The 13,149-nt window shown below is 46.8% G+C and overlaps 1 protein-coding gene across 1 annotated transcript; it reads right to left on the minus strand.

Annotated features, from left to right (window-relative positions):
• Positions 1 to 225: 225 nt before the first annotated feature.
• On the minus strand, positions 226 to 2,654 carry LOC119395587 (uncharacterized). The gene has a single exon (XM_049416682.1). It carries the CDS (start codon positions 2,602 to 2,604, stop codon positions 1,870 to 1,872), a length of 735 nt encoding a protein of 244 aa, XP_049272639.1. The 5' UTR covers positions 2,605 to 2,654; the 3' UTR covers positions 226 to 1,869.
• Between the last annotated feature and the right edge of the window lie 10,495 nt (positions 2,655 to 13,149).

A 13,149-nucleotide genomic window follows, 5' to 3' on the forward strand; every position in this document is an offset into this window, starting at 1 on the left:
CACACGAGTTCCAGTTATGCAGATAATAAGAAATGAAATCTGTGCAAGTCATAGCTTGGAGGTCAGCAAGCTTGTTGGTGTAGTCTTGCACAGTGGGGGCATAAACTAAACTTTTTAAGAGAGGAAGCAACTGATCACGTTGCTGTCTAGCTTTTTCATTCACCTTTTGCTGAAAACAGTGCAACACATGCCATGTACACAACAATATGTTAGAATTGGGAAGAATACTGGTTAAAATGCGCAGTTCATTCAGATCTTTATCAATCATTACTACTTTGCAAGCAGACACAACAAATGGGTTAAAATCTACAAACTTCGTGAACATAGGCTCCGCAATTTCAGTCGTCTCATTTCGTAAGAAGGCATAACACACAGGTCTCCCACGACCAGAACCATCTTGAACTAATACAGAGTAAAGAATATAGCCTTCAATGTTTACTTTATATGTTCCATCAATAAATAGAATCTCTGGATACTTTTCCAAAATCTTGCGCATGTGCGTTGTTTGAAGTAGTATGAATTGCAGGTTATTATTTTGATTTATTTCATAGTGAATGACCCAATTTGGATTATTTTTGAGCAAGGTCTCTACCTTTTCTAAAACCATTTCCCCATGATCCTGCTCATTGCGAATAGGAATAGAAAATCTTTGCTTGTAATTGTTAATATCCTTTGTAGTTAACTTTTTGCCTGTTTTCTGCTCGACCAAGTTTTCGAAATCCTTTGCGCCAATATTACATTTCGCAAAGTCAAAGAAATCTTCTTTCTCCGCATCATTCAGGAGCCTCTGCTGAGGATACAAGTCATAATAATCTATGGAATGGTTATGCTTAGTATGTAGTTTAGTTATCTTGTAGTGCAGAGTAGGTGATTTACACAGGCTTACCGATACCGTCATTTCACAGCCAGTACCATTGTATGCTTGCTTTGGTCGCTTTCCTGTCCCCCTTGACTTTAGTGCACGACCATGAATGTAGCTATATCTAATCCTAATATACTCAAAGTCCTTAGATTCCGAAGTAAATGGACTTCTATTACACTTGTTTATCATGACTACATGCTTGCCCTCCCTGCACCACTCATCAAAGCTTAAAGGAAGGAAAATTATCAAATGTTGCGTTTAAATAAACTTTGCTGCCACCGCCATGCAATACATTTACAGAGTTACTAAGCACATTTGGGTTGGCACCAGTTTCTACACTAGTAGCCTGGGCACCAGGGCTGGCAGGCCTGCAGTTGGATGTCAAAGCAGCCTCACAACACTTGGGCTGCACGGGTGCAATGCACCCAGCTTTCCTAGGGTCACGAGCCTCTGTGCCAGGATCGCGCTTCATCCACACCCCATCCTGAATCCATGCTGGTCGATGGCTTTTGCAGAGAGAAACCTTGTTCACAATGTCATTTGTGACAGCTTCACAGTGAGTCGTGAAACTAACTGAGCAGTCTTTCAACTGCTTGCTAGCAACACGCTGCACCTTTTCGAAACTATCGCAAATGACATTGTGCGAGGCACTGGCTTGTCCTTCAGACTTTCTACCACGAACAGTAGAAGAAGCAGACTGCCTCTGTTTCTGGCTTACAACTGCTGTCATAGGTGAAGTGAACCTGAAGGACTTGGCAGATGTCACAGCAAGAACTTTGCCTTCACTGTCTGCACACAGTTCACAGCTCTGTTCTTGCTTGCGCAGTGCCGCAGCCTTCCGCCGCCTCTTCTTTGACTGCACCAGTTTCCACTCACTGTCGCCACGCTGGCACAGCTGCTTCTCCAGCACTGGCCTCCTCTTCCCCCACAGGAGAGCACACAACAAGAGCATTCTCACGCTCCTGTGAGGCTCTCCTTATTCTCCCGTCACAAGTGGTGCTTGCACCTCAACCAGGGATCATTGGCTCAACAGGCCTCCCCTCAGTGTATCCCATGCTCGGTACACTTGTGCCATGGAAAATGGGGGAAGGCAGGCTGTCCCAGGTCCACCAACCCTTGCTTCCCTTGCAGCCTACACGGACACCGCCAACGAGTGTAAAGCCAACACCATGAAGGGTTCTGGCCAGTTGGTCGGTGTCGTGTCTCTGCGCGAGAGCACTGCCGGTTTTCCAAACAGGAGCTGGTGCAGTGGAAGTTCCACCTGCTGCTTGAGAATAATGAACTGTATGCAAACCAAGTGGAGGAAAATCAGCCTCCGAGATGGTGGGGACGCTCTCCTGCTGAGTCCACCCACTCCATGTCGATGCCTTGGACTCCCTATAGGACTGCTGGATGCGTCTCCTCTCTAGATGGATGGATAAGGCATAGGCCTCCCGATGCAGGAAGTCTGCCAGCACCTTGTTGCCAAACCGGCTGGGGTGGACACCATCCCTGCTCAGGCATCCAGGCCAGTTGTCCACAAGACCATCCAGGAAAGTGAAGCCCCTCTCCAGGCAAAACTGTGTCAGGGCGGCATTCACATTCCTGTAATTGTCATTGAAACGGCACACATCCGACAACTGTGCTTCTCCTGGGCGGTACTGATGCTGCCCGCGAGGAAGAATGGCAGAAAAAGCTACATGCAACATGGGATTGCTTTCAATAATTCCCTGAGCGAGCTCGCGATATTTGTCCATGCACATGTTGACACTGTCAACAGTGTTGTTCGTGCCAACATGTACAATGGGGGTGCAAGGGCGGTACTGATTCTGCCCGCGAGGAAGAATGGCAGAAAAAGCTACATGCAACATGGGATTGCTTTCAATAATTCTCTGAGCGAGCTCGCGATATTTGTCCATGCACATGTACAATGGGGGTGCAATGGGCGGTACTGATTCTGCCCGCGAGGAAGAATGGCAGAAAAAGCTACATGCAACATGGGATTGCTTTCAATAATTCCCTGAGCGAGCTCGCGATATTTGTCCATGCACATGTTGACACTGTCAACAGTGTTGTTCGTGCCAACATATACAATGGGGGTGCAAGGGAATTTCGAATAATATCTTTCTATGCAGTAGCAATAAGCTGCACACGTTCGTTAGCACACAAAAGGTCCGCATATCCGTGTGAAACGGCCTTCAGTACTGCCAGCCAACTTTGCACGTTATTTCATATTATTGACTAACCTTGCCGGTCAAGTCACGGCAGTGATCCCCCCCACCCCATGGATGCACCCCCCTGGAAAAATTTCTGCGGACGCCCTTGCAATGACAACACCAAAACTAGCCAGCTTGTCAGCAATCATTGAATGCAAGTGCTCAATCCTAATTCCTCTGTGCGCGGCAACGCTAACAGACAAGCCTCGGCGCGATGGGAAATACTGGTCCACGTATTTCACCATCGAGTCGCCAGCGACCAACACACGCGTCATGTTGCGAACACTTTCAATTCAGAATGACACCACGAAAACAAGAAACACACAACTGGACAAATAATCTAAAGCATTGCTGTCAGTTACACAAATAAACTACGCCAAATACACGAAGAACGTTAGCACGGATGAACAAAGCAAGCGGTCGCGCACAAATACTACAAAATCAGCTAATACACGAAAAATAAATTATAAAAAAATGGGTATTGAAATGGATATAAACAACGTTAGTAAATATAAAATAGCGATGCAAAGGAGCGGATGTGCTTATAGAAAGCAGATGTTCGAGGCTTGCGATTGTGCAGCAGAACAAGGCGTGTAGACCAGAACACCAGCAGTGCAGCAGTGCCGCGGCAGCAAACGCGGGTGACGTGAGGTATACTGGTTATACTGGTATACCGAAGGTCACGTGCCGAACCGGCGACACCGGCGAATTCAAACGACGCGCCAAACCGGAAACTTACCTGCTGGTGACGTATTTTCGTGACGTCACTTCCGTGCGGTCCAGGAGCCACTTCTGTGTGGGACCGGCTCGTGCACCGCGCGGCGCAGCAGTCTCTGCCAAGAATTTCTGGGTTATTTAAAAGAATGGGAGACACATGCCACGAACACAATTGGCGGTTTTCTTTCATCGAGAACAGCGGAAGAGCTCCGTGTCACAATTGAGAGCAATATGACTGCTTGAATTCCTCAGGTCTGCTGGTTTTATATATTTGATGACCTCAAGTTTAATTATTTTATTTATTTATTTATTTACAATACTGCTACTCTCATTCGAGAGCGTGGCAGTTGGGCAGTACAATGATTTTCAGTACAATCAATAAAAAAATAGCGAGAAAGAGGGGAACAAAAATCAAAGCAAAACAAGTCAGATAAACAAACACTAACATTTGTAGCGCAATTACAGCATATGTGGTTTACAGAGAAAACCAAAAACAAGAAACACGATATGTACAGTATACAGTATGGCAAATAAAATGCTGGTTAAAGAACGGCATATTCAGTGAAATTTATACACAAAACGCATAATACATGCTAAGTTCAAGGGAGATGATAAAGAAAGACGGAAAAAGGAGGAAAATGAGGCTTCGCATGAAGTGGCCAAAGAGAATGACAATAGTACAGGTGTCGCTAGGGGCTGGTAATAAAACTAGGGTAACTGAGATTAAACTTCTAGCATTGAGCCCAGCGAATGAACAAGCTGTCGTAAATGGAAAGTTTTTTAGATGGTATGAGGAAATCTATGTAGGCGACATTGGTTACATAGGTGCTCTTACGCAAACACATTTTTAAATGCGAAGCATTTCATAGCGAACCTCTGGCACTTTGAGCGTTTCTATCTACGTATCTAGCTATCTATCTAGCCGCCTACGTCTAGCTGCTCTCATAATCGCCTCCTTAACTTGGTGTAGACCAAAATTTGCATGGGAGGGTAAGAGGATTTTACGAATATGATTGCCGGGTCATGACATGAATAACGTTAAAATCCTGTCGCGTACGTCGTCAAACCCTTTCCACTAGTCACGTGTGGCACATACCCGTTTACCACGGGCCGCAGTGTACGGGTATGCGCCACAGGTGATTGACAGTTTATATCTACCTAGGAACGGCGAGAACATTGGTAACTTACATGCTAGAGCGTTAAGGAAAACCAACATCGGCAGCGTTGACTCAACGAATGGAAAGAATGAAAATTAAGATCGCAGCAGGAATCGAACCCAAGCATTCTGCGTGGCAATCAGGTATTCTACCACTGAGCCACGCCAGGTCTATAAACTGGTTTGGTAAAACAGCCTACGCAGGCGTAATAGCGGTCACAGTCAATTGTGGTTGTGGTGCTGGCTATCTAATTTTACAAGAAAGCAATAAACACTACATGATGCTCCTGCGATGTGTACTCCTACGATACAGGCGTCATATCAGATTAACGTCTGTAGTTCCAGTGTTGGATCCGCTTTTATAGCAGTCTAATAAACTTTACGTTTGTCTTCTATGATTCAGCAAGCTATATTGAAGCATTGCTCGAGCCCGGAGGAATACATTAACGAAAGTTACATATGATATCCACATCACCGCACCGTAAAGTGCACTTCGTCCACCAGAACGACGCAGTGGCCTCTTTATTTCTAAGGAGACTGGGCGATGGCCTCATGCTGACCGAGGATGATGCCAGATTGATTGACAGCCGCTTTGTAGACTAGGCTACGTAGGACACATACGCTCAGGTAGTGTACGAATACGACAAACACCATCCATTGATGTTGGTCTACGTAGCACTATCCAGGCCTACCAGCCTCGACGGCCTATACGTCACCAACGCGAAGGGTGGCTTCAGGTTCCGACATGTCGCCGGCTCTGTCGACAGACAATTTGTCGATGAAATGACCGAGGCATCCACGAATTCCAACAGCTCTACTATACCACATACTTCACCACACATGGACCCCTCGTCACCACGATCACGACCGGATCCTATAACAAGTCATGACCAGCTGCTGGTGCTCACTGATCACGGTGATGACGCCCTTGATCAAGAACTGTCAAGAACTTCTTGCACACATGCACACCGGTTCGTAAAACGTGCGTGAGTTCTCGGGACACGTATAAGCACTACATATCAGCTTACCGCTTCTGGTGTTGGTAATACCCACGTTGCCAGTGGCAGCGTTACCCAACCGTAAACAACTGGTTATATAACACATATGCGGCTCTTCAACATATATATGTGTGCGTATAAAATTTATACAAATCTTTAGCGTCATTTTGTAACGTGCCGCTCAGTAAAACAGTTACGCCACAGTCACCTACCCGCCGCATGCTTCGCATAACATCGACTCCCACGGTACGTGGGATCTGCCGAATTTTTTTCTATTTGCGCCATAAATTCCGATAGTGATTCGATGTTGGTGATAGTAGCGTCAAGTTTATTCCATTCTGATATTGCGAGTGATATTGCGAGTTCTGATATTGCAAGTTAAGTCAGGACAAGCTGAAAACTTTATATGGAATTGTTCGGCAGTCCTCTGGCACAAATGATCATCCTACTGCTGCTCAATTTTTGATTACTATAAATGCCATTGCATTTTATAACTTCGCAAGAGCACCAAAGTCGGGGAACTGTTCGCCACAAGTAATCAGCTCTCTTTATTATCTGGGAATGGCAGTCGCACACGCCTGCCACAATTGACGTCGTTCACAGCCTCATTGCTGGTGGAGATTTCAGTGGCGCGGAGACCGCACTAGCGTCAGGCACAGACCACAGTGCATATGTGGAAAAAAAGAAGCCACGACATGCTGACTTACTATATAGGGATGGTAAAAGCGATGAACGATTAATCGATTAAATGTTCACAATTAATCGATTAATCGTCATCGATTTCCGCCTTTCGATTAATCGAATTAATCGATTAAAGCTATTCGATTATTCGATTACGGCACCCTCCACTCCCGCTGCCAACCTCCCTCCTTGGGGGGAGTGATTCTTGATAATAATAAAAAAACAGGAAGTGAAGAAAAATGAGAGCCCCGCAATTGTCTATCTCAGGGGATGACACCTCAGCAGTAGCTCTCAGGGGGATGGGATAAGGAGGGATTAAAAGAGTAAAAGGAAAGAGTAGGGGTGGGGGATCCTGTCAGTGAAGTTCATGGACGGGGCACGATGAGCCGGTGCACGAGGACATCACGGAAAGGCGGGCCTTAATCGGTGAGAGGTGCTCGGCTTGGCTGACGTGGGAACCGTCACGGCACGACGATCGGCCAGAGGCACGGACACCACAGAGTCGAAACTCAATCCGAGAGAGGTGCTGGGCGTAGCGGACGACGCAACCGTTCGCAGCGGCACGACGATCGGCGAGAGGCGGAGAAAACTCGGCATCGCGGACGACGCGACCACCACACATGAAATCCACCGAGAGAATCCCGTCCCTCCCCCCTTGGCCGTAGCGCATGACTTCGAGGCGCGCTATCCTGAGACGCAGATGCCGTACACATCGCCTCTCTTTCGCTGCTTTCACTACAGCACATATTTCTGCGCTGGCAGAACGAGCCAGGAGCTGGCGGCGGCCATACCCCATAGAGAAAGATATGAACTCGCCCTGAACTCCAAGCACTCCCCAATGCTTCAAGCCCGGACAGGAGGCTGCTCCACCCCATCGAGGCAGAAATGAACTTGCCCGCTTCGCTCCGGCTCACAGTCTACTGCTGCTACTGCCTTCACCTCCTCTCCTTTAAGCTGGTTGAGCGTCGCCTGAGTATACGTGGGGCTTGCGTTGCTTGCGTGTTATATTGTGTAATTATTACACATTGGTGGTTATACTGCTACCTTTGGGATGCCATAATGCCGGGCAATCGGAAGAGGAGAGCAGTGTGGTCGTTGTTCGCTGAAGGTGAGAAAACGAAGACTGCAAGGTGTAACAAATGTGCAAGCACTTCTCAAAGCCAGCGACGGAGACTCTAAGATATCACCAGCTGCACGCCCACTCTATTCACGTGCCAAAGAGCCACCTCCCAAAGAAAGGTGGTAACGACGAAGGTGACAGTGTTGAAGAACCCTATCCTGACGACACCAATCCGCCTCTTCAGGTAAGTTATCAGTATCTCCCTATTTAGTCAACAGTCATCTCCCGACGACGGGCCCCTTGTGTCCAGTGTGCGAAAGTGGGAATTTTCGCACACTGGACACAAAGGGCCCGTCGTCGACACTTTCGAAAGCGGGAATTTTCGATCGTCAGCGCGTGTGATAAAAATATTTGGGTCCATATCAAGCACGAACGATGCCTCTCAAACCATAGAGTTTCCTACAATACCTACTAGAGGGAACTCTGGCGCTAGTGTCTATGGGAGCTGCAATGCATCGCGCTTCAGCCAGCATGGGAATCATGGGTAGTACACGGATTTGTCTAAACTTCGTTCTTTCGGCTCTGTTTGGCTCCGCGTCGCCTGCATCCGCTTTGTCGCAAAACGAAGTTCAGCAAAAATCAGCAGTTTCACTTCACCACTTTAACTTCTTTAGGCCCACCGATTCAAATCTGGTCACGAAGTTCACAACGATCCATTCTTTTATCCAAAAGAAAACCAAAACATAGCAATAAACAAAGCCACAAGTGCGTTCGAAGCCCAGAAGCACGAAGACTAGGCAAATCCGTGTACTACCCATCATTCCCACGGTGGCTGAACGATCGCAGCGCCAGAGTTCCCTCTAGGTCATTTTAGGAAACTCTATGTCTCAAACAAAGAGATATCGGTTTTAAGGCACCCATAAAAAATGTCGAGTAATCGATTAATCGAATAAAACATTCCACCGAAAGCAATTATTCGATTAAAGGCTAAATCGGTTAACGATTAATCGATTAAGAATTTTAATCGACCATCCCTATTACTATATTGCTGGTTATGTGGCGCGTAAGACGCTAAAGAAGACGCAGTGCGAAACTTGCGCAAGATGTCTCACATCAGACAGAAACACAGCAACGGGGAGTGATCAGGGGCCGCGTCTCCTGCGCGCGGGTGGCAGGAGACGGTAGGTGGGGTAAAGCGTTCGGTTCACCCATATAGGGTGTGTTCCAATACTCACCGTAGACGGCTAAATAGACAGCTAAGTGGACAGCGGCCATCTTAAGTCCCATTCCAATTCTCACGTAGCCGGCAAAATAGACAGCTTCGAGAAAGACAAAAAAATCACAGCATATCCACGGGGTGAATGATGATGAGCGGGGCGAAGCTACGGAGGGAATCATCTGTAAACCGTGAAACTCTTCCGTGAAATGCGCCCAGTACATAATATAAAGAGTGTGAAACATCGTGTATATATTAAACATCAAACTTTTATTGTACTGTTGGTTTACGTGGTCCCTTCATTATCACTTGTGATCGGTGAAATGCAAGGAAGAAGTCCGCTCCCGAGCGAAAGAGCGCCAAGAGCGACCGCATTCCCCGCTCGCCCTGTGCGAATTAAAGGCAAGGCTAGAGGGAAGACAGGACGCGCGTTCCACGACGCGAGGTCGGTAGCATGCCCAACGAAAGCCAACGGAACGCGATCGTGCAAGTGCTCCGGCTTCGCATCGCCTCATGGTTCCATTTAGCGTCCCAAAACCAAACATATTGCTCAAGGTGTGCCTTGCGTTTTTCGTAGAAATAATTTCTTTATCATGTACATTAAGACGAAAAGTTGAAAGCTCACTAGAGTGTATCGCCCGCAAAGTATGTCTTTAGTGTGATTTAACTCTCGTACGGCAGGGTCCTCGCGCCGTTGCCGGTCCACCTCGCCCGTTGACGATCGGGCGAGGTGGCTACATGCAACTACTACTACTACACTTTAAGAAAAACATCTGGCGTTCTTTCATTCTGCTTTTACAAAACATCTGGCGTCTTTCGTTGGTTTATTTCATCAATCAACGGCGTTTTGAACAAAATTTTTATTGTTTAATCACGCACAGGAGAAATCTCACCAGGCACTACCTTGGAGGTAAACAATGGCTGCTAATGGCAATGAGAGACAGAAGAAGTCGGCTTTTAGCTAACACTTACACTTCTACTTCTACTAACGTTTCCTACTGGAACATGCCAATGGCTGCTAATGGGGAATGAGAGACAGAAGAATTCGGCTTTTAGTTAACGCGCACGCTGCGAATTTTTTATTGTTCAACAACGCACAGGAGAAATCTCCCACCGGCACCACCTTGGAGGTCAAAGCGTAAGACTTGTTACTCACTACTACGACCACGACGACTACGAGGGACGAACGGGTGCCGCCTTAAGGAGCTTCGCCCCTAAAACGATGCAGGCTACTTTGCTGTCCAAACAAGATGGCGGCTCAGCGCAATGCTCGCGTAGCTCGGATCTCGCCGGTATGGTCGTCTGTACACCAGTAGGCGCTTTTCCAGGCGCTCAATGTAAGCTACGTTAATTTTTTCATAGGTTTGAACACGAAAGAGGCTAAAGAAAGAACATTTACGTTTGTTTTTCTTAGCTTTCTTTTCTCGACGCTAGGTGGCATCACGTCGCGTAGACGTCTTCTAGACGCGTTCCATTTGTCGGACAGCATGACCTCGATGCTGTCATAGAGTTTCCTACACTTACCTAGAGGGAAAAGTGGCGCTGCACGCTGGGTGTGTTCCAATACTCACCGTAGACGGCTAAATAGACAGCTAAGTGGACAGCGGCCATCTTAAGTCCCATTCCAATTCTCACGTAGCCGGCAAAATAGACAGCTTCGAGAAAGACAAAAACGATGCAGGCTACTTTGCTGTCCAAACAAGATGGCTGCTCAGCGCAATGCTCGCGTAGCTCGGATCTCGCCGTTATGGTCGTCTGTACACCAGTAGGCGCTTTTACAGGCGCTCAATGTAAGCTACGTTAATTTTTTCATAGGTTTGAACACGAAAGAGGCTAAAGAAAGAACATTTACGTTTGTTTTTCTTAGCTTTCTCTTCTCGACGCTAGGTGGCATCACGTCGCGTAGACGTGATGCCACCTAGGAAGTGGGCATAGGTGACGACTGTGTACAGCTTTTGAGAGAAATATACCGAGAAAATACAGTTTGTATAGAATGGGAAGGAATAAGTAGCAAGGACAGCGTTGAAATTAGCAAGGGGCTGAGACAGGGATGCCCTTTGTCCCCGCTGTTATTCATGCTGTACATGGCGAGGATGGAAAAAGCGCTAGAAGGTAGCAACATTGGATTTAATTTGTCACACAAACAGGTCGGAGCGATGGTTGAGCAGAAGCTTCCAGGTCTATTTTATGCTGATGATATTGTCTTATTTGCGGACAGTCAAGATGATATACAGCGACTGGCAGATATATGCGGAAGGGAGTGTGAGGCTCTAGGACTAGGATTTAGTGCAACAAAATGTGGATTGATGATATTCAATGATCACGGAGACCATACGGTCTTAATACAGGGCCAAAAAATACCGAGGGTAAGCGAGTACAAGTACCTCGGAGTATGGGTAAATGAGGGGGATAGATATATGGAGGTACAAGAGAAAGCATCGGTAGCAAAGGGAAAGAGGAATGCTGCAAATATGAAGCACAGAGCTTTATGGGGATACAATAGGTACGAGGTGCTTCGAGGGCTGTGGAAGGGTGTGATGGTTCCGGGGCTTACATTTGGGAACTCAGTGGTGTGCATGAAGTCAGAGGTGCAATCAGGAATGGATGTAAATCAAAGGACGGTGGGCCGCCTCGCCTTGGGCGCTCACGGGAAGACGACAAATGAGGCGGTGAAGGGTGATATGGGATGGACAGGCTTTGAAGTGAGGGAAGCGCAGAGCAAAATGAGATTCGAAGAGAGGCTGAGGAAAATGAAGAAGAGTAGATGGGCAGAGAAGGTTTTCAGGTATTTGTATAGAAAAAGCGTTGACACGCAGTGGAGAAAAAGAACTAGGAGGCTCACCAGTAAATATACGGCTTGCAGTGCGGGCGATATGGCAACAAGGAGCATTAAGCGGAAGGTCAGAGAGGCGGAGAAGACTTATTGGATGACAGCGATGGAAAAGAAGCCGGCTCTGAGTAACTACCGAAAAGGAAAAAACGAAATAAGGAGGGAAAGGTTTTATGATAATTCAAGGGGAAGCGCTTTACTGTTTGAAGCAAGGTCGGGCTGCCTGAGAACGCGTAGTTATAAAGCGAGATTCAGTAACGAAGAAGAACTATGTACATGCTGCGGGGGAACTAAGGAAACGATGGAACATGTACTGATTGAATGTGGCGATATTCACCCAGGTATACGTGTGGGCACGAGTCTACATGAAGCCTTGGGTTTTAGGGACAACAATGGAAAGCTGAACACGCCCGCGATAGAAATAAGTAAGAGACGGTTAGAGTATTGGTGGCAGAAAAGTAGAGATAAAGTACAAAAATAAATAATTGGGGGAAAAAAGGTTATTCTGCCTTAAGAGGCAGAGAGATGGACTGTGAATTTATATTTTTTGTTATAATAACATAGATTAAATCAATGTAGATAAGGCATTAGGACAACATGAAACAAGGAAGTTTTTTTTCTTTTTTTTCTTTTTTTATCCTTCGAGCCTGGTGGCAGACATGTCACCGCCCCGTTATAAAGGGGACGCTCATAGCATCCATCCATCCATCCGTCTCCTAGACGCGTTCCATTTGTCGGACAACATGACCTCGATGCTGTCTTCTAAGCTGTCAGCGTAGACCGTCTACGATGCTGTCCAGAATTGGAACACAGCCGCTGTTGGACGCATGGGAATGCCGGGATATGTGAGCTTCGAACTTGACTCGGATTCGTATCCTTCACGTAGAGCCCAGAAACCTCGAAGACGCTTCTGGCTTCAACGCGTTCCTTGCGTCGAAATGGTTGATTTCTTACTGAAGGAGCACGTAGTGAGGTATTTGTTTTTTATTATTGCAGAAAAACAAGTTTTATTTAACATTGGAAACTTCTGCGTCGATGTATAGTTTTACTAAGCGTAAAAATTAACCAACGGCTGCTAGACTTGGCAGGCAGACGACAAAGGCAGCGTTCTTTCTGCCACTGTTCGTCGTCTGTTTCTTTCTTTCGCCGTTTGGTTATGCCGTCAAGGTGAGTGGACGTTTATTTTAAAATATAATACGCGTAAACGACATCCGCTTATAAAAGTTTTGTTTGAGAGAAGCTTTATTTGCGCAGTCGTATCCGCTTTTGAGCCGAAGCCTCGCACAACACCAGCCAACACAAGCCTCGCAGCCACGTATACCGTCATTCCCAGCGCTCCAACGGCGGCCCTTAAGAAATTCGCATAGACGGTGGCGCCAGATTTCCCTCTAGGTATTCTTGTAAGAAACTCTATGGATGCTGTCTTCTAAGCTG

This window comes from Rhipicephalus sanguineus, chromosome 6, assembly GCF_013339695.2.
Source record: "Rhipicephalus sanguineus isolate Rsan-2018 chromosome 6, BIME_Rsan_1.4, whole genome shotgun sequence".
Lineage (NCBI taxonomy): Eukaryota > Metazoa > Arthropoda > Arachnida > Ixodida > Ixodidae > Rhipicephalus > Rhipicephalus sanguineus.